Genomic DNA, 23,843 nt, shown 5'->3' with positions numbered 1-23,843 from the left:
CTCCAAGTAGTGTTGCATATGAACTACAAGTTTACCCCAACTATTTTAATCATTATAATTTGAGATTTTCTAGGGTACAACAGCACTAGATTGGGCTGTTACTACGTAGACAAGAAAAAAAATGTCACCTGCAAACACGTGAATTGGGGTAAGAATCTTTAGACAAACCATATTATTAGAGGAGGTTAAGTAGAAAAACTAATGTTTGAGTTGCACCACCCGTACCATGAACTGTAGCACAGATGCAGAGTCAAAACATTCTTGGTAAAACAATGTGGAGGAAAGATCTGCATATACCACAAATTTACCAGAACACTTTTATGTACAGAAGCCTAAATATCTTAGGAGGTTTAGATTACCGACGAAGATGATCACTCAGTCAACTCTTCAAGGCTGGTTCCTTATGAGTACTAAAAACCAGTCCATGGTCTCAGACACATTCCACCTAGGTTAAGTGTTCAGGGACTCCATAGAGTAAGAAACATCAACTGCAATTGTCCACTCTTAGTTTCTGGTTTTTGATTTAATATTTTATAGTACCTCAGATTTTTATTCCAGAGTTTGCACACTTAGGAAAGGAAATTATACTAAGCATGGGATCAAAGATGTGCTTACTAAAAAAAAAAAAAAAAAAAAAAGATGTGCTTATTTTCTGAAGCCATGTGAAGGTTTAATCCTCTGTGTATTACTTTTCAACACTGAAGAGTTCTCTGGAGACCAGTAGAATAAAAGTTTCACAAGCTACATGAAGGATTTCTTTTACAGTTGCATACCACTTCAATGTGGCTAGTTAGGTCTAACTAGCCCTGCCCTTAATTTCATCTTACTAGAGTTGATGATGAAAAACTAACAAAGGGTAAATCTAAATTCCCAATAAAATACAAGCAAAAAACACCTGTACACACAATAAAATACATCCTAAACGCAAAGTAAGGGTATAATATACTCTGCAGCATGATACTGTCTTTATTATATTTCTCCACTGTATGTAGTTCTTCCATTCAGAAATAAGAGACCATCTTTTCATTAAGTTGTTATTCCCTCCTCTTTCCCCAGCTTAGGGATACTTTCCCAAAGGCTTAATTTGTACAAACTGTTATGAAATTAAATTTTCATTTACACATAGTTTAAGTGTTTATAAAGCACTCAAAATTGTAGCTCACACGTATATGACTTCTGAAAATAAAACGACACTTTGAACATAATCCTTTTGTTCTGCAAAAATATTCTACATACATGCATATGTTCAAAACAATCTTTTGTTGTTTGGGAATTTTCTATGCACAGTAAGTTAAAAAAAAAAAGTTGACAACTATATCAGTATCTCCAATGTTAAGATAACTGGGTGCCACCTAGTGTTTGATTTCTGCAACTACCAACTTTACAAATTCAAAACTGCTATTAAAACTCAGGTTCTAAAAACCGCCTTTTTTGTTGATGTTTATAGTGGCAAAATAAGATCATGAAAAGAATGTATACAATATCAAAATCAGTATAAAAATAGCCACATGCTACTTAAATATGAAAAACAGACCAATCATTTTTCACTTTAAATGCAGATTTCTGCCTCCATTAAACTGTACCAAAATCTCAAGGGAAAATTCATGTAAGTAACTGGAATATACAAAAATTCATTGTACAGTAAACAGGCTAGTCAAAACTAGGGCTTAATTATGATTCATAATGCGTGTACGGGGCTTCCCTGGTGGCGCAATGGTTGAGAGTCCGCCTACCGATGCAGGGGACACGGGTTCGTGTCCCGGTCCGGGAAGATCCCACATGCCGCGGAGCGGCTGGGCCCGTGAGCCATGGCCGCTGAGCCTGCGCTCCGCAACGGGAGAGGCTCACAGCAGTGAGAGGCCCGCGTACCACAAAAAAGAAAAAAAAAAAAAATAAGTACATAATGCGTGTACGGCAAATGGTTTTACTCAAAACATCCATTTACTTACTGGAAGTGGTCAAAGTGGGAAAGGCAGTTAACGCATTTTTTTTCTTTTAGAAGAGCAGATGTGGTCTTTTACCCACAAGCTCCGTCACATCAAAAGAACAAAGTGGGTTTAACATTTAAGAGAATTCAGCATTACTAGTTTTTAAAGAAATACCTTAGAAACAAATCAGTCTGCTTTAACAAACTGCACTCATGCTAATGAAATTTTAATCTTCTTTAATGGGTCACAGCCCAAATCCAAATTGTTGAATAATCCTCAAAGAAAATGGAATGTGAAAGGTTGAGTTCGACTTAGATCTGGAAGGAAAAAGAACATCAGATCAACCAAAAGAAGAATTTTTATATTCCAACAGTCTACCACATGTAAGGGACACATGCACCCCCTTAGGCTATCTGGGAAACAAATCCAGTTTGAAGAGGAAATTCTGAACACTAGGTTTTTCTCAATTCTGGTCTGCTGTCATTGAATCTTTACAGCAGCCTTCAGAATGCTATACGTTATGCAGAATATTCTCAATAAAGTTTACTATTTTACTATCTCCTTCCTTTTGTGCTACTGATTAGAAATTTATTTTGGGGGTAGGAACAGACACAGGGAGTGTTACTTCCTTGAGAAACGGAAAAGTGAGATACCAAATTCTCCTCCCAGTCAACCTGGTTATAGGAGTGAAGGCTAGAACACACAGAAACCATTTGGAGAAACACCTTAGGGAAGAAGTCGGGTTCTCAGGTGACAGACAAAGCGACCCTTACGAAATGGCCAAGATAACTCAAATTCCTTTAATAACCACTACCTTTACTATCCCTTACTGCCAGCCTCAGTTCTGAAGAAGCATTGGCACAAACTGAGAAATACTTTTCTTAGAAAAGCTTAACCCTATCTAGATCCTCACCCTATCACCTCTGTGTATGTGGCTTCATATTGAGGTATGTACTCTGACTAGGTTCTTTATTTCCTAAAAAAGGTCTTCTACCCCAGCTAAGCTGTCAAAATGTTGGGATCGCTCCTTAACCTATAACACAGTAGTAGCTCCATGTCAGGTTCTTGTCACAGAGTATCATCGATAAATCTACTGTCCAAGTGTCATTCACAGCTTAGTCACAAGAATCCTCTGGCTCAGGGGTTTCCAAAGGGAGATAACATAAAAAATAGAATGATATGGTTCATAAGAACCTAGGGGCAGGACAGGAATAAAGACGCAGATGTAGAGAATGGACTTGAGGACACGGGGAGGGGGAAGGGTAAGCTGGGACGAAGTGAGAGAGTGGTATGCACATATATACACTACCAAATGTAAAATCGGTAGCTAGTAGGAAGCAGCCACATAGCACAGGGAGATCAAGATCAGCTCGGTGCTTTGTGACCACCTAGAGGGGTGGGATAGGGAGGGTGGGAGGGAGGCGCAGGAGGGAGGAGATATGGGGATGTATGTATATGTATAGCTGATTCACTTTGTTATACAGAAGAAACACACCACTGTAAAGCAATTATATTCCAATAAACATGTTAAAAAAAATAGAATGATGGATTTATTTCTTATCCCTTTTCATTTTTCTATTTTAGGGTATGCTCTGAAATACAGTATTGTATGTTTAAAAATTCATAAATGCAAATACACACTGGAGATATGTACTCAAATTTTCTTTAATTCATCATGTATTCTAAAATGGTTTGGAGATGCATCAAAATGTAAGATGGACTGAAGGATGAATAAAGGTATAGGCAGATATGTGATAAACCAAGTACAGAGATGTTAATTATAGAATCTCAGTGGTAGGTATCACTTAATTCAGACTTCCCCGAGACCAGCCTTTGTTTTTGTTCGGTTGGGTTTTTTGTTTTTGGGGGGTTTTTTGGCCGCACCGTGTGGCTTGTGGGATCTTAGTTCCCTGACCAGGGATCGAACCCAGGCCCTTGGCAGTAAAAACACAGAGTCCTAACCACTGGACCGCCAGGTAATTCCCAGCCTTTGTATTTCTGAAAAGCTCCGGTAATTCTGTTGCACAAACAATCCCGGTCAGGAGCAACTACTCTAGGTATACTAAAATTTCACCTTTGAATAAAATCAAACATTACTACTATTATTTTTAGATTTATATACACAGGTGTTCCTGAACTACATTTTTATTTAAAAGGGTTTAAAGAGCCCAACCCAGATTTAAGAGTAACTTATAATACCACCCCAGTTATTAAATAGATTTATATTGCCAGAAACTAAGTTTGAATTTCATTGAAATATTTTAACAGCAGAAGGGCAATGAGGCACTTATTCTTGTGAGCATTACTGCTTTATAGTGAGAAAAAACAACGCATTTTCCTCAAAATTAACACACCAACTCCAAACCAAGAGTTTGCCAATAGTGCATATCCAACAGATAAAATAACTGGCAAAAGGCCTCAATTTTAAGAGGGCGCTTTATTTTTTTGGTGGCTGCGCAGCACAGCTTGTGGGATCTTATTTCCCTGACCAGGAATTGAACCCAGGCCACCACAGTAAAAGCGCCGAGTTCTAACCACTGGACCATCAGGGAATTCCCTTTAACAGGGCTTTTAATATTATGCTGTAATTCCAACACTTCATATGAAACTGGTTCAAACAAGATTATTCTTCTAACATACTAGTGTTTCAATTAAGAGAAGGCACGTTTGTATAACACAGGGAATATAGCCAATCACAGTAACTATAAATAGAGTATAACCTTTAAGAATTGTGAATCACTGTGAACTTCCATGGTGGTCCAGTGGTAAAATTCCATGCTCCAAATGCAGGGGGCCCGGGTTCGACCCCTGGTCGGGGAACTAGATCCCAGATGCATGCCACAACTAAGAAGTCCGCATGTCACAACTAAAAAAAAAAATCCCACATGCTTCAACTAAAGATCCCGTGGGCCACAACTAAGACCTGGCACAGCCAAAATAAAATAAATAAATAAATATTAAAAAAAAAAATTGTGAATCACCTTACAGTACACTTGTAACTTATATAATATTGTACAACTATATCTCAATTAAAAAAGGCCTGTTTCTTTGATAAAATCTTGTATTTCTCATAACTGTCTGCTAAATTTCTTAATAGGTATCTCTCTAGACACCCTTAACTTAAACAAGTTGAGATTCCAATGCCTAGCATTCATATTGCCAAAGCAAATATTGACCTTTTTAGGAAGAAATACTGAAAAAGATGATAAAATTCTCAAAGCATAAACAGTTTGACTAGCACAAACAAAAGTTGAAAAACTCAAGGTGAAAAATGCTACTTACATCATCAATGTCTTCATCATCATCTCCAATGTCATCAAACTGGATTTCATCATCATCTCCAGGACCAAATGTATCAGTTTCATTGATTTTAGCTAAAGAAACAATAACAAATATACTCATATAATATAACCAAGATGTTAGTAAAATGAATAAATTGCCCACTAAAAGAAGTGGTTGGATACCAAATGTTGCAGTATAAAAGGAGACTCTTACAAGTCAAACTTTTAAGTTTCATTACCAAAAAGACCCTCTTAACTTCTACCTAACAACCCTAGTATATAGAACAGTATTTTACACAACAAAATCTCTAAGTCAAAATGCAAACAAGTTTCTTTTGCTCACAAAGGTATTTTTAGTGAGGCAGGCTCTAATTACACAAATTCTAAAGCTATTACAACTTCCAGCTACACTTCAAAAAACGTCTGAGCACACGCTAACAAGCCACAAATCATCAGATAAACTCATCAATCAGAAAAATTTGGTCAAATCGTGCTTATCCCTAAATAACAGAAATGAACCAGGAAGTGCTAGTCCTATTCCCAGATATATTAGCATTTCCTAGATTGGAAATGCCAAGTAAATAATTTCAGCAGGGTTTTCATGCTCAAGTAAAATTATAGTTTCCTTGATAATATGCAACAGAACCAAAAAATAACTTCCAAGCAAAAAATGTAGGCTTACAAAATAGTATGTAAAGTCACTTCCCCTTTGATGAGGTCATGAGAAACTTATTTTTATTTAAGTTTTATGCGTTAAGAACGCCTAACTTTTGTACTGCAAGGGAGAAACAAAAAACGTTGATTTAACAAAATCCTATGGATACTATGACACTAGGATAAGATGAACTGAAAACTGACTTTTTAATAAAAATCGACAACAGTACCTAATTGCTATCCTTGCTTCACATTTAAAGATGAATAATGACAGTCTCTTTAGAAAGGAACTTTCAAATAAATACTATAATCAATTTATTCCGTTGACTGGCATTACGCAGAAGTTTAGGGCTTATAAAGGATAATTCCTCACCAAAAGTATATTTATTAGGAACAGAATCCCAGTTACTTTTTTCTTAAGGTGTCTAGTATTATGAAGTACAGGCAGGCATACTTGGAATGAATCACGTAAACTCAAAACTAAACATGCAAAATCCACAAAATTCTACCAAAATTCCTTCATCTAAATACCACCAGGTAATAACACCATATAACAGGTTAATGTAATATCTCAGACATTACCATGTTCTGGAAGTTCGCCATATGCCTTCAGACTTCTAGCCTCATCTGCATTGTATTTTAAAATTACATCAGCTTTATTATCCTTAAAAAAGAGACAAATAAGATTTACAAATGATTATGCCAAAATATTATCCGTTATTTCATAAATTAGTTTCAAACTGGATAGAAAATTAAATTTTACTGTTGTGTTATAAACTCCTGTCCTTTTTCTAAAAATTTAAAGTTTTCTCCTACCCTCTGAAAAACATCCTTGGGTTTAACCCAGTACAAAGAAGCTTGCATGCATAAATGAATAATGATCAACAAGCTTAGGGAAGACAGTTATAGATTTCACTTCAATGCAGAACTGTACAGACCCAATCTTTTGGATTATTTATAGTTACCCTTTGATTAGAAGTCTTTTGAAGTACAAAAATTCCCTGGGACCATAATTTACAGGTGATTAAATACTCTAATTCAAAAATTGAGACCGGTATAATGACCCAAGGAAATTATTATACCTTTCCACGTATCAGTGGTTCTTAGGGTACAAATCCATCAGAATCTCCTATGGAGCTTTTACACCTCCTAAAGACAGATAAATTAGGAGATGTGAAGCCCATGAGTGTGTATTTGTAAAAGATATGGGTATTTCTGATGCAAGTGTCCCACTGAAAACTAATGCTTCAGAATGTTCACACTTCCCCATCCGAAAGGAATCTGACTCAGTTAAGGAAGAAAAAAAGGGTTGAAGCTGATTGTTTCAACTTCAAAAATTCTCAAAGGCAACGTAAGTGATCACTATGATCCAAGAATCGTGTGATTCACACCAGCACTTCTTAAAACGGTAATGTGTACAGAAGCCCAAGTGGATTCTAGTTAAAACGCACATTCTGATTTAGGAGGCCTGGGGTGAGGTCCAAGAATCTGCGTTTCTAACAAGTTGTCAAAAGCTAGTGATGCTACTGGTCCCTGTACCACCCTTTAAGTGGCAGGGACATAAAAGAAGGATCATGGGAGATTACGAATTGGAAAACTTAATGTGGCTGTCATTTTATAGTATGAATGTTACACCTTTCAGAACCTTGATTTCCTTATCTGTCAAACAGGGAACTAACTAATTGCTCCTACTTCTGGGGTTATCTTTAGGATCAAAAGAAGAAAATGGACATTAAAATGGTACGAGTTTCAAGCAGGCTATCTCAACCTCAGCACAGCTGATATATTGGACCACATAATTCATTGTTGTAGGGACTGTCCTGTGCATTGTAGGATGTTTAGCATCACCCCGGTCTCTATCAACTAGATGACCAGCACTGACCCCTACCCCCAGGTGTGAAAACCTGAAATGTCTCCAGACACTGCCAAATGTACTCTGGAGGAAAATAATCACCCACGGTTGAGAACCACTGATTTAAGGTAAAGATTTTAATTCTTTATTCTAGAACATATATTTAAAAAAATCAAAGTACGATCAAAGTTATAAAAATAGAAACAAGATCACTCAAAATGTAAATACATGGTGATGAGTTCCAATAGGTGGAAACCAAATGGATTTCATAGCCCTAGCATGAGTAGAGTCTCCAGGTTGACATCATGAAGGACAACTACCATTTTCTTCCTAAGTGCTCATCTAAATTTAGAGCACATACTTTTATCATGGTTTGTACTGCAATTACTTGTGTGCCTGTCTTACCCTCTCCACTACCAGGCCATAAGCATTTTGTGAGATGACAGCTTGACTCATTCAGTTGTATCCCCTAGAGTAATGGTTTCCAGATTTTGATTTCAAGACGTATAAGTTAAAAAAAAAAAAAAAAAAATGGAGGCAGGCAGTCCAACATAAAATTATTTTTATCTTGCCAACTAAGAACACCAACAAAACCACCACAATATAGTATCCCTCATTCCAAAAAAGGGAACTTTTTAAATATCAAAAAGGGAAAAAGGACTATTTAGCTTCATGAAAAATTCACACTGTCTGTGATTCTTCTATAGTGAAAATGCAGACTCCACAGACTGGCATTTGGGAGCCATGATCCCTGGGGTACCTAGCACAATGCCTAAGACAGAACTGGCCCTTAAGAAATGTTTGTTGACGCAACAGTGAATAGCATACTGGCCTGGAACTGGTCAAATATGGTTATGACTTATGTTCTAAACATTAATTGCTCATAAAATTCAGGCAAGTAAACAATGAAAATTTTATTTTTACCTGGTAATCCCGTAGACCAACCAATATAATGTCTGAGGTATTTATCCAGACCTATAAAAGTCACAGGAGGTTACATTTAAAATAAAAATAATCAATCAAGAGCAATGTTGAGTCAGTCTTCCCATAAAATACACATACTATTCACCCAACTGTGGGTAAAGTACCTGTATTTAGAATTAGGAAAAAAACTACAGTAAGCAGCTGAGCCACTTTCAAATTTTCTATAATTTTGGAGATTAGAAAAATAACAATCTTATTTAACTACTTGACAGTTTAATAATTCCAGAGGACCAATGATTAGTTCAGAAATTAAGGGATTCTTAATACTGAACCCCTCTAAGTGGTCAGGTATCCATTACAACATATAAGAATAGTAAATTAGGAATGTGGTTTTATCTCCCTCCCTCCCTCCCTCCCACGCACCCAAATACACACAGGAAACAGAACTCCTTTAGTTTGGTAACATGAGCATTAACAAGACAAATTTTTAAAAAATCATAAAGCCAGGGATGGAGCGACTTTTAACCAACCTGATCAATAAATCTGCCTGAACACCTACCCTGATGAGAAATTAATCACTCCTTTCCAAGGCAGCCCTTTCATGATCTCAGTTCAGGAAATTTAACATTAATACAACACTTATTTACTGTAATTCATATTCAAATTTTCTTAACACTCCTTACAGCTATTTCCCCCACCCTCAAACCGGAACCCAAACAAGGGCCACCTACTGCATTTAACCATTGCATCTCTTTAATCTCCTTTACATTGAAATAGCCCGCCCTGCTGTTTTTTTTCCATTCATGACATTAACATTATATATACTAGCAGTCAGGCCATTTGTTTTGCAGTGTGTCCCTCAATCTGGACTTGTTAATTGTTTCCTCATGATTTGATTCAGGTTAATCATTTTGGGGCAGGAATAAAACACAGGTGATATAAATGAGTCTTCAGACAGATACCTGTATAAAATTACCATCAAAGATCTTGCTGTTTTGACTTAGAGGTAAATCACTGTTCTACTGAAATCTTTTGGGAACTTAGAAAAATGAGGTCCTTGGCCCATAAAAACCTTAGAGCCATTTTTTCCCCTTAACCATAATTTTATATTAAAGTAAAACAAGTCTCCACACTTACCTTTTTTCTCAGTTTCCCTCTGATGTGACATAACCTCTTTACACCATCAAAACACATCGCTTCTAATCGTCCATTTCCCAACATTTTGATTACCTGAGCATACTCTGGAGGAGGGAAAAGTAAAGGGTATAGGATATTGCTGAATTTTTGATAAAAGCAACTTAAAAGTCCACATACAACTGATTAGAACATACAGGTGTGTTGGTTAGGAATAAGTATATGCAGTAAAATAAGCACAAGGGAGTGATAAAACACCAAGCTAGTTAACGGCAGAGCCAGAACCAAGACTGTGTAATGCCATTTCTATGACAAGCTGTCCCTGCTATCAGAAATATTTTAATTATCTACTCATTTTGAGTTAAGTGGACTGTCCACTGTCTTCATGACCGTATGCTCTACTTCTGGAGATCAAGGTGGCCTGGCCCAAAATGTACACTAAAATGTATCTCATCAATCTCTCACTGTGGATCCTCACCCAATTTTCGTCTCCTTTCCCTCAGAGGGTTAGTCTTTAGAGGCTAACTGCAACACAATTTTTGGTACACTGGCAAATAAAAATCAGCTTATATGTTATTAATGTCTGTTAAATTAGAATATCTTAGTGATTATTCTGAAGTTTTTGTAAAGCTGGAAAGATGCCCCCAGACAAAATGCCAAACTTTTAATCAACAATCTTTCCAAAAGGGTACCCAGGAAGCCACCCTACTTCACTGCCACTTGAAAAACTGAGATGATGAGCAGTGGCTTGCACACGGGCCGTCTCTTCTGTCATTAAATGACAGAAGACCGGGGCGGGGGGGGGGGGGGGGGGGTCACTTCAGAACCTTTAGTTTACTCAAGTTGTATGCAAGACTGATTCCCAAAGAGGACATCCACCAATTTGTAAATACGCTGAAACAAAACTTTCAAAGGCTCGACTGTGGTATTGACAAGTGGAAGTGAGTTACTCAGACTACCGTGAACCTAGCACCCACCTAGGGCCTCAACACGGTTGGTCGATTTAAAGGCAGGCTCTCTTCCAAAGTGGGGGGAAAACGTGAAAAAGAAAAAGTAATGGCAGTCAAAATAAAGTCAACTGCTAAAGGAGGGCAAGAATCAAGGGTAAGAAATAAAAGGGTCTTTTAGCCAAATAACATGTTTCATCTTTAGTGGCTTATATATTCATGGCATGAACAAATCTACCAAGTTCTATAAAAAGATAATTAGAAAAAGTTCTTTGTTAAAAACTGCTGAAAATTACTGGGATAACTAGAAAAATTTAAATATGGACTATATATTAGATAAATAATATATTCACGAGTGTGATAATCCTACTGCAGTTACGTGAGAGAATATACTTGTTCTTAGGAGAAACATGATAAAGTAAGTAGTAAGGGAAAAGTATCATGATGTCTTCAACTAACTTCCAAATGGTTCAGGAAAAACACACACACGCACACAAAGATGAAGGGGTTAAAGGAATTCATGATACTTAGAGTGCAACTTTTCTGAAAGTTTGAAATTACTCAAAATAAAAACATGGGAAATGGGGATGTATGTATACGTATAGCTGATTCACTTTGTTATACAGCAGAAACTAACACACCATTGTAAAGCAATTACACTCCAATAAAGATGTTAACCACCCCCCACCCCGAAAAAACCCCCAAAAACATAACTCTCAAAAACCAAAACCAAACAAAACATGGGAAACTACTGTTATGTATCTGGCACTTAACAAAAATCTTAATCAGTTTGAAAAGGTCAATTGTTCAGTTTCATTTTATTATGTTATGAAATTACATGTAATTTACATGCCTCAGATGCATTCCTCAAATACCCATGGTCTACTGAACATACTATGTAGCACCATTCGCTATCAAAAAAAGTCTACTAAGTCATGGAATTGTCAACCATAGCTTTTGAGGCTTAATTCCCTCTGAACTGCTCAATTCATTCTTAGTTGTAACATGAGTGTTCACATAAAACAGTGAAACATACACATTTACAGAAATGCCATCAATCCTCAGCACATGCTGAGTATACCAAGAAATAACTACCAGAAGAAAGGCTCTGGAGAAGTGTGGGGGATGAGAAACGGAGAAGAGCAAAAGGGGACATGTGGTTTTTTGCTCAGGATTATGAACAGTATCTCTTTTATGTTGAGAAATTGAAAACCTTACTTAAGAAAGAAAACTATTACTGAAAGAAATCTAACTTATGAAAATGCTTACCTTGCCCATCTTCTTTGAACACCAGCTCTCTCTTTTCAGATTCATTCTCATTCTTACCTCTGCGTCTATTTTTACCTCCTTTACCTAATGGTTTTAAAGAAAAAGACATTAATTATCTGCAAAACAGAAAAAGAAACCAAACTAGGGCTTACAGAATGTTCTTTAAAAGCCACTTAAATTATAAGAAGTACAATCTACTATGTGTAATATAAATAAGCTACACGAATATATTATACAGCACAGGGAATATCGTATTTTACAATAACTTTAAACAGAGTCTAATCTACAAAAATACTGAATCACTATGATGTACACCTGAAACTAATATAATGTTGTAAACCATACTTCAAACAAACAACAAAAACCTGAAAAAAATGAAAAATTAAAAAATTCACCTAATTTGGTCATGTATCTCCAATCATATTAAACATATACATGTCATCACTTCCCTACCCTTCCTGGAAATCCCTTTTGGGATACTGCTGACATAAAATACAAACAAACCAAAAGGAGATATGATAAACATCACGACTACTTGGTTGAATACACTGCTCAGTGAACTCCTCCTACAGTGGCCCACAAGGACCAAGGAGGGATATATAACGGATCATGATAAATTTTATAAAATGGGGTCTCTCTTGTACCTATTCCCCCAAATGAAAGGTCTGTGTGCAAAAAGAAGATAATTGGGCCGGGGCGGGGGGTGGGTAAAGTTTTATCAACTGGAAAGGGACACTGATTTTGTGGCAGTAGAGGGAGAGCAACAAGTCTGGCAACCCTGAGAGTTTACATTTTGTCCTACAGCTGTAGGATACATCAAGCAAGTTAAAAAGCAAGGTACTTAGAAACAAAAGACAATGGAGACACGATGACCCAAAACCTATGGGATGCAGCAAAATAAGTTCTAACAGGGAAGTTTATAGCAATACAATCCTACCTTAAGAAACAGGAAGCATCTCAAATAAACAACCTAACCTTGCACCTAAAGCAATTAGAGAAAGAGGAAGGAAAAAATCCCAAAATTAGCAGAAGGAAAAAAATCATAAAGATCAGATCAGAAATAAATGAAAAAGAAATGAAGGAAACGATAGCAAATATCAATAAAACTAGAGCTGATTCTTGGAGAAGATAAACGAAATTGACAAACCATTAGCCAGACTCATCAAGAAAAAAAGAGAGAAGACTCAAATCAATAGAATTAGAAATGAAAAAGGAGAAGTAACAACTGACACTGCAGAAATATAAAAGATCATGAGAGATTACTACAAGCAACTCTATGCCAATAAAATGGACAACCTGGAAGAAATGGACAAATTCTTAGGAATGCACAACCTGCCAAGACTAAATCAGGAAGAAATAGAAAATATGAACAGACCAATCACAAGCACTGAAATTGAAACTGTGATTAAAAATCTTCCAACAAACAAAAACCCAGGACCAGATGGCTTCACAGGCGAATTCTATCAAACATTTAGAGAAGAGATAACACCTATCCTTCTCAAACTCTTCCAAAATACAGCAGAGGGAGGAACGCTCCCAAACTCATTCTACGAGGTCACCATCACCCTGATACCAAAACCAGACAAAGATGTCACAAAGAAAGAAAACTACAGGCCAATATCACTGATGAACATAGATGCAAAAATCCTCAACAAAACAGTAGCAAACAGAATCCAAGAGCACATTGAAAGGATCATACACCATGATCCAGTGGGGTTTATCCCAGGAATGCAAGGATTCTTCAATATATGCAAATCAATCAACGTGATACACCATATTAACAAACTGAAGGAGAAAAACCATATGATCATCTCAATAGATGCAGAGAAAGCTTTCGACAAAATTCAACACCCATTTATGATAAAAACCCTGCAGAAAGTAGGCACAGAGGGAACTTTCCTCAACATAATAAAGGCCATATATGACAAACCCACAGCCAACATCGTCCTCAATGGTGAAAAACTGAAAGCATTTCCACTAAGATCAGGAACAAGACAAGGTTGCCCACTCTCACCACTCTTATTCAACATAGTTTTGGAAGTTTTAGGCACAGCAATCAGAGAAGAAAAGGAAATAAAAGGAATCCAAATCGGAAAAGAAGAAGTAAAGCTGTCACTGTTTGCAGATGACATGATACTATACATAGAGAATCCTAAAGATGCCACCAGAAAACTACTAGAGCTAATCAATGAATTTGGTAAAGTAGCAGGATACAAAATTAATGCACAGAAATCTCTGGCATTCCTATACACTAAGGATGAAAAATCCGAAAGTGAAATCAAGAAAACACTCCCATTTACCATTGCAACAAAAAGAATAAAATGTCTAGGAATAAACCTACCTAAGGAGACAAAAGACCTGTATGCAGAAAATAATATGACACTGATGAAAGAAATTAAAGATGATACAAATAGATGGAGAGATATACCATGTTCTTGGATTGGAAGAATCAACATTGTGAAAATGACGCTACTACTCAAAGCATTCTACAGATTCAATGCAATCCCTATCCAACTACCAATGGCATTTTTCACAGAACTCGAACAAAGAATTTCACAATTTGTATGGGAACACAAAAGACCCCGAATAGCCAAAGCAATCTTGAGAACGAAAAATGGAGTTGGAGGAATCAGGCTGACTTCAGACTATACTACAAAGCTACAGTACTCAAGACAGTATGGTACTGGCAGAAAAACAGAAATATAGATCAATGGAACAGGATAGAAAGCCCAGAGATAAACCCATGCATGTACGGTCACCTTATCTTTGATAAAGGAGGCAAGAATATACAGTGGAGAAAAGACAGCCTCTTCAATAAGTGGTGCTGGGAAAACTGGACGGGTACATGTAAAAGTATGAAATTAGATCACTCCCTAACACCATACACAAAAAGAAACTCAAAATGGATTAAAGATCTAAATGTAAGGCCAGACACTATCAAACTCTTAGAGGAAAAAATAGGCAGAACACTCTATGACATAAATCACAGCAAGATCCTTTTTGACCCACCTTCTAGAGAAATGGAAATAAAAACAAAAATAAACACATGGGACCTAATGAAACTTCAAAGCTTTTGCACAGCAAAGGAAACCATAAACAAGACCAAAAGACAACCCTCAGAGTGGGATAAAATATTTGCAACTGAAGCAACTGACAAAGGATTAATCTCCAAAATTTACAAGCAGCTCATGCAGCTCAATAACAAAAAAACAAACAACCCAATCCAAAAATGGGCAGAAGACCTAAACAGACATTTCTGCAAAGAAGATATACAGATTGCCAACAAACACATGAAAGGCTGCTCAACATCATTAATCATTAGAGAAATGCAAATCAAAACTACAATGAGATATCATCTCACACCTGTCAGAATGGCCATTATGAAAAAAATCTATAAACAATAAATGCTGGAGAGGGTGTGAAGAAAAGGGAACACTCTTGCACTGCTGGTGGGAATGTGAATTGGTACAGCCACTATGGAGAAGAGTATGGAGGTTCCTTAAAAAACTAGAAATAGAACTACCATACAACCCAGCAATCCCACTACTGGGCATATACCCTGAGAAAACCATAATTCAAAGAGTCAAGTACCAAAATGTTCATTGCAGCTCTATTTACAATAGCCAGGAGATGGAAGCAACCTAAGTGTTCATCATCGGATGAACAGATAAAGATGTGGCACATATATACAATGGAATATCACTCAGCCATAAAAAGGAATGAAACTGAGTTATTTGTAGTGAGGTGGATGGACCTAGAGACTGTCATACAGAGTGAAGTAAGTCAGAAAGAGAAAAACAAATACCGTATGCTAACACATATACATGGAGTCTAAGAAAAAAAAAAGGTCACGAGGAACCTAGGGGTAAGACGGGGAAAAACGACACATACCTACTAGAGAATGGACTTGAGGATATGGGGAGGGGGACGGGTAATCTGTGACAAAGTGAGAGAGTGGCATGGACATATACACACTACCAAATGTAAAATAGCTAGTGGGAAGCAGCCGCATAGCACAGGGAGATCAGCTAGGTGGTTTGTGACCACCTAGAGGGGTGGGATAGGGAGGGTGGCAGGGAGGGAGACGCAGGAGGGAAGAGATATGGGAACATATGTATATGTATAACTGATTCACTTTGTTATAAAGCAGAAACTAGCACACCATTGTAAAGCAATTATACTCCAATAAAGATGTTAAAAAAAAAAAAAAGCAAGGTAGTAACTGCCTGATCTTGGAAGTAACCAAGATGTCCTTCAGTAGGTGAAAGCATAAACTGTGGTACTTGCATAGAATGGAATACTATTCAGCAATAAAAGGAAATGAGCTATCAACCCCCCCAAAGACATGGAGAAACCTTAAATGTATATTACTAAGGGAAGGAAGCCAATCTGTAAAGGCTGAATAGTATGATTCCAACCATATAACATTTTTGAAAAGGCAAAACTATAGAGAGAGTAAAAAGATCAGTAGTTGCCAGATGGGGAGCGGGGAAGGAAGGACAGGTGAATAGGTGAACAACAGGATTTTTAATGCAGTATGGTACTGTAATGGTGGATACATGTCACTATATATTTGTCAAAAATCCATAAAACGTACAACACAAAGAATGAACCTTAATGTAAACTATGGACTATCTATAGTGGCTCATGTAAGATATTAATAATAGAGGAAACTGGGAGGGTGGGAGTTGGAACTCTGCAATTTCTGCTCATTTTTTTATCAACATAAAACTGCTCTAAAAGACAGTCTGGTAAAAAACAGTAAAAATCAAAGTACACTAGGGATGCAATCAGCAAAATCTAGCTGGGGGTTGGGGGATGATGGGGACGATGACAACATGGGGACGAATCCACAAGACAATCTGTTTTCTTCAACAGATACATTATGAAGAAAAAAACCCCCACAGATGGATGAAGAACCTACCAGTTAGAAAAGACTTAAAAGATATCAACCAATGACAATGTATAGCCCATATGTGGACCCTGATTTGGTGCGGACGGTGCAAGTTTAGCTGTGAATTAATGATGTCCGAGGCCAGGAGTTGAGTACATGGAGGCTCATTATACTAGTCTACTTTTGTATATGTTCAAAATTCTTCATAATGTAAGTTTAACAACAAATAGAGCAAGCTGAAGAAGAGTATAAAGCTACCATTGTGTAAAAAAGGGATATTCATACTTGCTTACATATAAAATATCTCTGGAAGGGCACGTACAAGAAAGTTAATGACTGCCTGTGAGAAGAACTCATTGGCAAGAGGACACACTTAGGAAAGACATTTCATTCTACACTTTTTGAAACCTGAATCGTGAACTTTACTATTCAAAAATCTTAAATAGGGCTTCCCTGGTGGCGCAGTGGTTGAGAGTCCGCCTGCCGATGCAGGGGACACGGGTTCGTGCCCCAGTCTGGGAGGATCCCACATGCTGCGGAGCGGCTGGGCCTGTGAGCCATGGCCGCTGAGCCTGCGCGTCCGGAGCCTGTGCTCCACAACGGGAGAAGCCACAACAGTTAGAGGCCCACGTACCGCAAAAAAAAAAAAAAAAAAAAAAAAAAAAAAAAATCTTAAATAGTTCAACAAAAAATAGAGGTGTGACATGATCCTCTGGGTGGGAAAACTGGTAAGAAGGTCACTGTCCTTATTACACATAGAATGAAGCACACCTAGCCTGACCGTGAAGAGGAAGACACAAATAAGAGGAATATTTCTGAGATGGAAACAACATGGGAATTGTGACCATATGTGAAGGGAGGAATAAAGGATACATGGAGCTTTCACAAAACTTCTCAGGATCTCAATTCCAGCCTCTATAAAATGAGGGAGTTACAACAGAAGATTCAAGTGCCTCTATATTCTTTCTACCATGTAGGGTTCTAGAATTCTTCTATCTACCGGTAGCCTTAAAAATCTGTACCCTCCCTCCCGTTTTCCATACTTTAAATAATGACACTGCTGATCATTTCTCAACTCTTTTTCTGACTTTTAAAGGGCCACTTGCACTATTCTTGACCTTTCATCACCCCTACCCCTTCACTATGCCTATCCCTTTTGAGCTTCATTAAGTCCAAATTCTCAGCTTCTGCTTACCTACTTTCTAAGGAAAAATTTCTCTCACCTACCTCTTCTATGCTAAGAATTTTACATCTCATCCTACTATTTCAACTAAGCTTTGGCCTCATTTCTAATGTGAGGCTCAGCACATTTCCAGTGAATGGGCTACTGTCATTCAAATTTTACTCAAAACTCAAATTACTTTCTTTTACAAAGTTGGTCCTTAATAAACATCCTTATTTCTGTTAGTGGTAACATAACTACCTTAAAGAATATAAGTCTTTCAACCTATAAGCATGACAGCAATCTACCTCTCATTACTCCTCTTCAATTTCCCTATGCTTCAATCCAAGCAGACTTCTCGCTGTCCCAGTAACTCGCCCTTAACAAGCTTATGCCTATGAGATAGGCATTATTTTGTCTTTATCTCACAAGAGAGAATGAAGTGAGAGCTGGTATTTGCATCAGGCAGTATCACCCCAGTGATTATACTCTTAACCAGTATGCAGTAATGCCACCCATTGACTTGTCACTATCACTCTATGAGATAATAAGTCATTTATGCCCAGTTTACCAGTGAGTTTACTGAAGCTCAGAGAAGCAACACTATTAGTGAGTGGGGGTGACCAGATCCAACCTAATCCTTTTTTGTTCCTGGCCCCCACATTAGGGTATCTCTCCACAGCGTTCTGTTCCCATTCTAGAACCTAAACCACACTGGCAGCCATTCCAAAAGACAGAAGAACGGTGTTAAGTGGTAGCGACACTAAGGGACTCACGGGACGAGCCTGGAAGCAGCAAAAACAGTTCACAGCCCAAACAGAATAAAGAACGTGTACCTGGCCACTGCAAAGACAGACTCTTAACTTCTTGAGTCATGTGCACTTACTCTGTCCCAGGGGCAGTCTCACAATGCTCTGTGCTATGTTCGGCAGGCCTCTACAATGTCTGACCCACCCAGAGTCCTCAGAGCTCATTTCCTAGAAAGAGAAAAGTATCCTCTGCTTCAAGCCACCAACCATGCCAAATCTTCAAAGCAGAGTGGGCATCAGTGCAAGTATCACACCTACTTTGTTTACTGAGTCACATATTTAGTTGGAAAATTCTTTGAATCAATCACTCAAGAGTAGCCCATACATTCCTAAAGGACTGGTGATTTTAAAACTAAAAGTAGTAACTTCTTTAAAGTGTGGGAGCACCTTACCCCAACTGCTCTTCATAAGTGGGCCCAAGGCTACCTTTTTTCCCTGAGGTAATAAACTGACAGAGTCTAGAGGATTCTAGAGGAAATAAGCTGGTAAGAATCAATCCAAATCAAGTCATTCAACACACAGTTAGTGGCAACACAGTTAGTGGCAACATACAGTTAGTGGCAACACAGTTAGTGGCAACACACAGTGACAATACGTGTGTAAACATCACAAAGATTATGTTCACAGGCTCTGGCTTTTCCAATGAATAAAAACAGAAAAATAATCACGAATTTATTTCACATTAGTAAACTGCATCTCATAAAACTCGGGAGTCTTGAAAAGTACTGTTCCTCTAAGATAACAAGTAAAGATAACAGATGGGTTTTACAACTATAGGAATGCTTAAACACCAAATTCAGAATGGTGGCTACCTCCTGGAAGAGATGAAGAGAGGGAGCGGAAGGGGATTGGGGAGGGGAACACAGAGGGCTTTAACTGAATATGTGTTGTAATTCTCAAGTTCAGAGTAATGGGTTGATTCCCCAGGCATTCACTGCATTATTTATAATTTTTGTATGCCTCGTGTTATTTATAAAAGAATGATTCATTGCTTGTCAATTTACCAGAATTAACCATACCCTGATCATCCCCTTCCCTATTTTATTGCCATGTAATGAAATGAACTTTAAAGGAGGTTTGTGAACTAGATGTGTTTTAATGTAGTTCAGTCCCTTTGGAACCAAGGGAGAGCCTATTATTCACCTAAGGGTGGAGTCAACAGAAGGGAGGTGACTTAATCCAACAATTATTTACTGAGCATCTACTAAGTGTCAAGTGCTAGCAACCCAATGTGGCGTCTCATTGCAGTGGCTTCTCTTGTTGTGGAGCATGGGCTCTAGGCGCGCAGGTTTCAGCAGTTGTGGCATGTGGACCCAGCAGTTGTGGCTCACGGGCTGAGCTGCTCCATGGCATGTGGGATCTTCCCGGACTAGGGCTCGAACCCATGTCCCCTGCATTGGCAGGCGGATTCTTAACCACTACACCACCAAGGAAGTCCGAATCGCTCGCTCACTTTAAAGTGGCTAACTTTATGTGATGTGACTTTCACCTCAATAAATTAAAAAATACAGTATACGACATTAGGTATATTATATACTTACACTCTAGACACCCTTGAGACAATAGGGGAAATTTGAAAATGGACTGGATGTTGGATGATGTTAAGAAATTACTGTTAGAAATTTAGCATTGATAATGCAACTGTAAATATGTCCCTCTGCCATTTGGGCCACTGACACCACAAAAGCCCGCCCTGAGCTGTGGGCCTCCGGGAACCCCACCCGGACAGAAGTTGAGCACCAGTGCTGGTCCTGCAGCCTTCCTCTCGGAGCTTCCCCACCCCCGCCCTTCTCCTTGGCCCGCTGCTGCCAGTTAGGCCCTGCCGCTGGGATGCTGCAGAGGGCAGGCTGGAGCAGAAAGGGGATTTGCTTCTCGGTTTTACTGGCATAAACTCAGCAGCAGTCTTCTGGCTGTAACTGCTTTCAGTGGTTGCAGATGATTCCCTTTTGCTTTGCCCCAGAACCAACCTCACAGGGTCCTCAAAGACCCTGCTATCGACAGCGCCCCCTCTTTAGAGGTCTGGGCCCCTCCTCCAAGTTTTGTCAGGTTTGTTTGTTTTTCTTTAATTGGAGTATAGTTGATTTACAATACTGTGTTAGTTTCAGGTGTACAGCAAAGTGATTCAGTTATACATATATATGTATATATCTAAATTCTTTTTTTCTGATTCTTTTCCATTATGGTTTATTACCATAAATTCAAAATACTGAATATAGTTCCCTGTGCTCTACAGTAAATCCCTGTTGTTTTTGTCAGTCTTAATAATAACAACCTCTCTCCTTTTTTCCCTCCAGTTCTAGGAGCCATAGCTGTTTCTAGCAATTGCTACCTTAGGGTGGTTCCCTTTTTGCCTTTTCAGCTCTCCAATACATGGGTTAACCAATCTTTATATTATAATGATTTTTTTTTTGATGTGGACCATTTTTAAAGTCTTTATTGAATTTGTTACAATACTGCTTGTTTTATGTTTTGGTGTTTTGGCCGTGAGGCATGTGGGATCTCAGCTCCCCAACCAGGGATCGAACCCGCACGCCCCGCATTGGAAGGCGAAGTCTTAACCACTGGACCACCAGGGAAGTCCCCTATTCTTTATATTAAATTTTGTCTGTGAAAATAACTTTTATTGCTATCTTTTGACAGGACATGACTGATGCATCAACTGCACAGTTATTCATTATATTTGCTTTATAGCTTATTGTAGGTCTGAAATCTTTCATTCTAATATTTTCATTTTACCATTTTAATTAGCAACCAAAAAATATAAGGTAGCTAGGAATAAACCGGACAAAAGATGCACATGAAATGTAAGGAGATATTAAACAACACCTAAATAAAGGAAAGATATACTGCATTCAGGCATGGGAAGACGAATATCCCTAAAGATGCCAATCTTCTCCAAACTAGATACTACTTCTCCAATAGTAGTATCTAGTTTGTGTCTTCTCCAATAGATACAACGTTCTCCAATAGATACTACTATTGCCCTTCAGAACTTACAGTCTAGTGAGGAAATCGGAAATCTCATCGCCAGAAATAAAGGTGAAAAATAAGATATCTATTGAATGGATCCAGTTACCATCTCAGATGATGTAGGTTACAAGAAAACCATGACTTTGAAAACCCTATTTTGTCACCCCGTCTTTACCAGAATAATTAGCAGTATAATACTTGCTACAAAAAGGAACGGCAAGTAAGAGGGCAGTGAGGTGGAGTGCCCTGAGAGAGCTGCACCAAATCTCGCACAGAACTGCAACCAAATACATCAAGGAATAAAAAGAGTAGTGACAGCTACAAAGAGGAAATGAGGTAGAATTCCTGGAGCCAGCTGTGAAGTAAAAAAGAGAACAGAGTAGGCCTGGGTCAGGGCAGGGGTCTCAAATATGACTAATCAAAGGAAACTTGTGGGTTGTGAAATACATGCCTCTCCTGTAGGAAAATACCTTTTCCCTGTTTCGACTTCCACAATTTCCTCTGAGAAATTGTAAGAATACTGAAGACAGAAACACCATTAAGTCTTAAAAAAAGAATTTCTTTAGGACTGTTCTGCTTTTACCTAGATTAGGCCTTCCATTTTGCAAATTCCAAATAAAATTATCCTCAAATCTGACAGTTTGTGAATGTTTGGCCTAAGAATGGTAGGAACTGAAAGGTCTTTACTCCCACCACAATATATACCGATCTGGAGCAAAAGTAGAAAACTTGGCTAAATATGGAACAGGTGTTCTGGGAAAAAGAAAGCCCCGTAAAAGGATGGGTAAGAGTAAGTCTCTAGAGAGGAACCTTAATGCATCAAGGTTTCGTCCACTATTTACAAAAGAGAGAGGGAGTAGTCTCAACAATACCCAACAACTGCCCATAAAGAATTCCATGCAGGAGTACCTGATGGCCACTTAAAACAGGCATCACCCTTTGAAAGTTAAGAACTGCCGGGAAGGCCAAAGACGCCCATCTGCGAAGCCCAGGCGGCCACGGGGGAGGTCTCCCCACAGGTCCCTATAGTGCCGGGGTCAGTCTGGCGCGAATCTGGAGCAGAAGCACACGTCCTCCCGCAGGAGGCCCTACAAAAATGGCGTCGGCTCCACCCCAATGTGACCAAACTGGAAGACAGGAGTAACTTCCCAGCTCCTCTCCCGAGCCCAGGATCGCGTCCGGATCGCCCAGCTGCGTGCAGGCAGGGCGGAGAGGCAGGTTACTGCCGCCTAGGAGATCCGGAGGCCGCGTGCACAGCCGGGGAGACCGGGCCGAGCGGAGTCGTGGTCCCGGGGTCCAGGCGGCATTACCTTTATTCTTAGGCATGGCGGTGACGACGGCCTCGCTGCGTCTCCGACTCCTATCTGGGTGGCGGCGGCGACTCCTCCGAGGGGCGACGCGTGGGACAGCGTGACACGAAGCAGGCGGGGGAGAGCGGATCGCGCGCGCGCGAGAATCTAACAACCGAGCTCTTCCGAGATCCGCTTGCACCCACGCTGGGCCGCGACAAATGGCGTCGCGGCTGCTTGCGTCGCTTTTCCCCGCCTCCCAGCGCCCTCAGGGCCCGCCCCCACTCCCGGCCCTACGGCGTAGGCGGGGCCGACTGACGCCTATTGTCAGAGCGGAGGGTGACGCGGTCCCGGAGCGTTTACCGCAGTTTGCCAAACCCCTTGGGGAACTGGGCCGTGAGCAGGCAGAAGGCGGAATCCGGGAGGGAGTGGGCGGGGCCCACCACAATAAAGGCGGGTTCTGGTAGCGCCCGCTGCTGGCTGCTTTGTGGCAGACTGGCGTCTCAAGGTTTGAGCTGCGGGCTCATTAACTCTAATCTCAACAGCTCAGTCTTAACTTGACCCAAAGCGTAATATTTGCATGACACTTGTTATTACTTTATAAATATCTGTGTTTCCTACCTCACTGTAAACCTTCTTTGGCAGAGATCACATCTCTTGCTTACTATTACCAGCATTTAGCAGAATGTCTGGCACATAGTAAGTGCTCAACACACAGGAAGGGAGGGGA

The 23,843-nt window shown here is 39.1% G+C and overlaps 1 protein-coding gene across 1 annotated transcript; it reads right to left on the bottom strand.

Moving 5' to 3' along the window:
• Window positions 1-930: 930 nt before the first annotated feature.
• Window positions 931-23,359, bottom strand: EIF1AX (eukaryotic translation initiation factor 1A X-linked). The gene is made up of 7 exons (XM_060002417.1): window positions 23,135-23,359; window positions 11,990-12,073; window positions 9,777-9,880; window positions 8,640-8,690; window positions 6,446-6,527; window positions 5,211-5,302; window positions 931-2,245 (listed from the first exon to the last, which is right to left on the bottom strand). The coding sequence occupies exons 1-7, from the start codon at window positions 23,148-23,150 to the stop codon at window positions 2,240-2,242; spliced, it is 435 nt and encodes a 144-aa protein (XP_059858400.1). The 5' UTR covers window positions 23,151-23,359; the 3' UTR covers window positions 931-2,239.
• Window positions 23,360-23,843: the final 484 nt, after the last annotated feature.

Source organism: Delphinus delphis, chromosome X (genome assembly GCF_949987515.2).
Source record: "Delphinus delphis chromosome X, mDelDel1.2, whole genome shotgun sequence".
Taxonomy (NCBI): Eukaryota; Metazoa; Chordata; class Mammalia; order Artiodactyla; family Delphinidae; genus Delphinus; species Delphinus delphis.
Note: the sequence above shows the minus strand (reverse complement) of the source record. Positions and strands in the feature narration are given on the sequence as shown.

Bases quoted from the DNA above. Each gene is read 5' to 3' on its own strand.
- EIF1AX (XM_060002417.1), bottom strand. The intron at 9,881-11,989 runs GTAAGCATTTTC...TCCCTCCTCCAG, and splicing joins GTTCAAAGAAGATGGGCAAG to AGTATGCTCAGGTAATCAAA. The intron at 6,528-8,639 runs GTAAAAATAAAA...CTCTTTTTTAAG, and splicing joins TTGGTCTACGGGATTACCAG to GATAATAAAGCTGATGTAAT.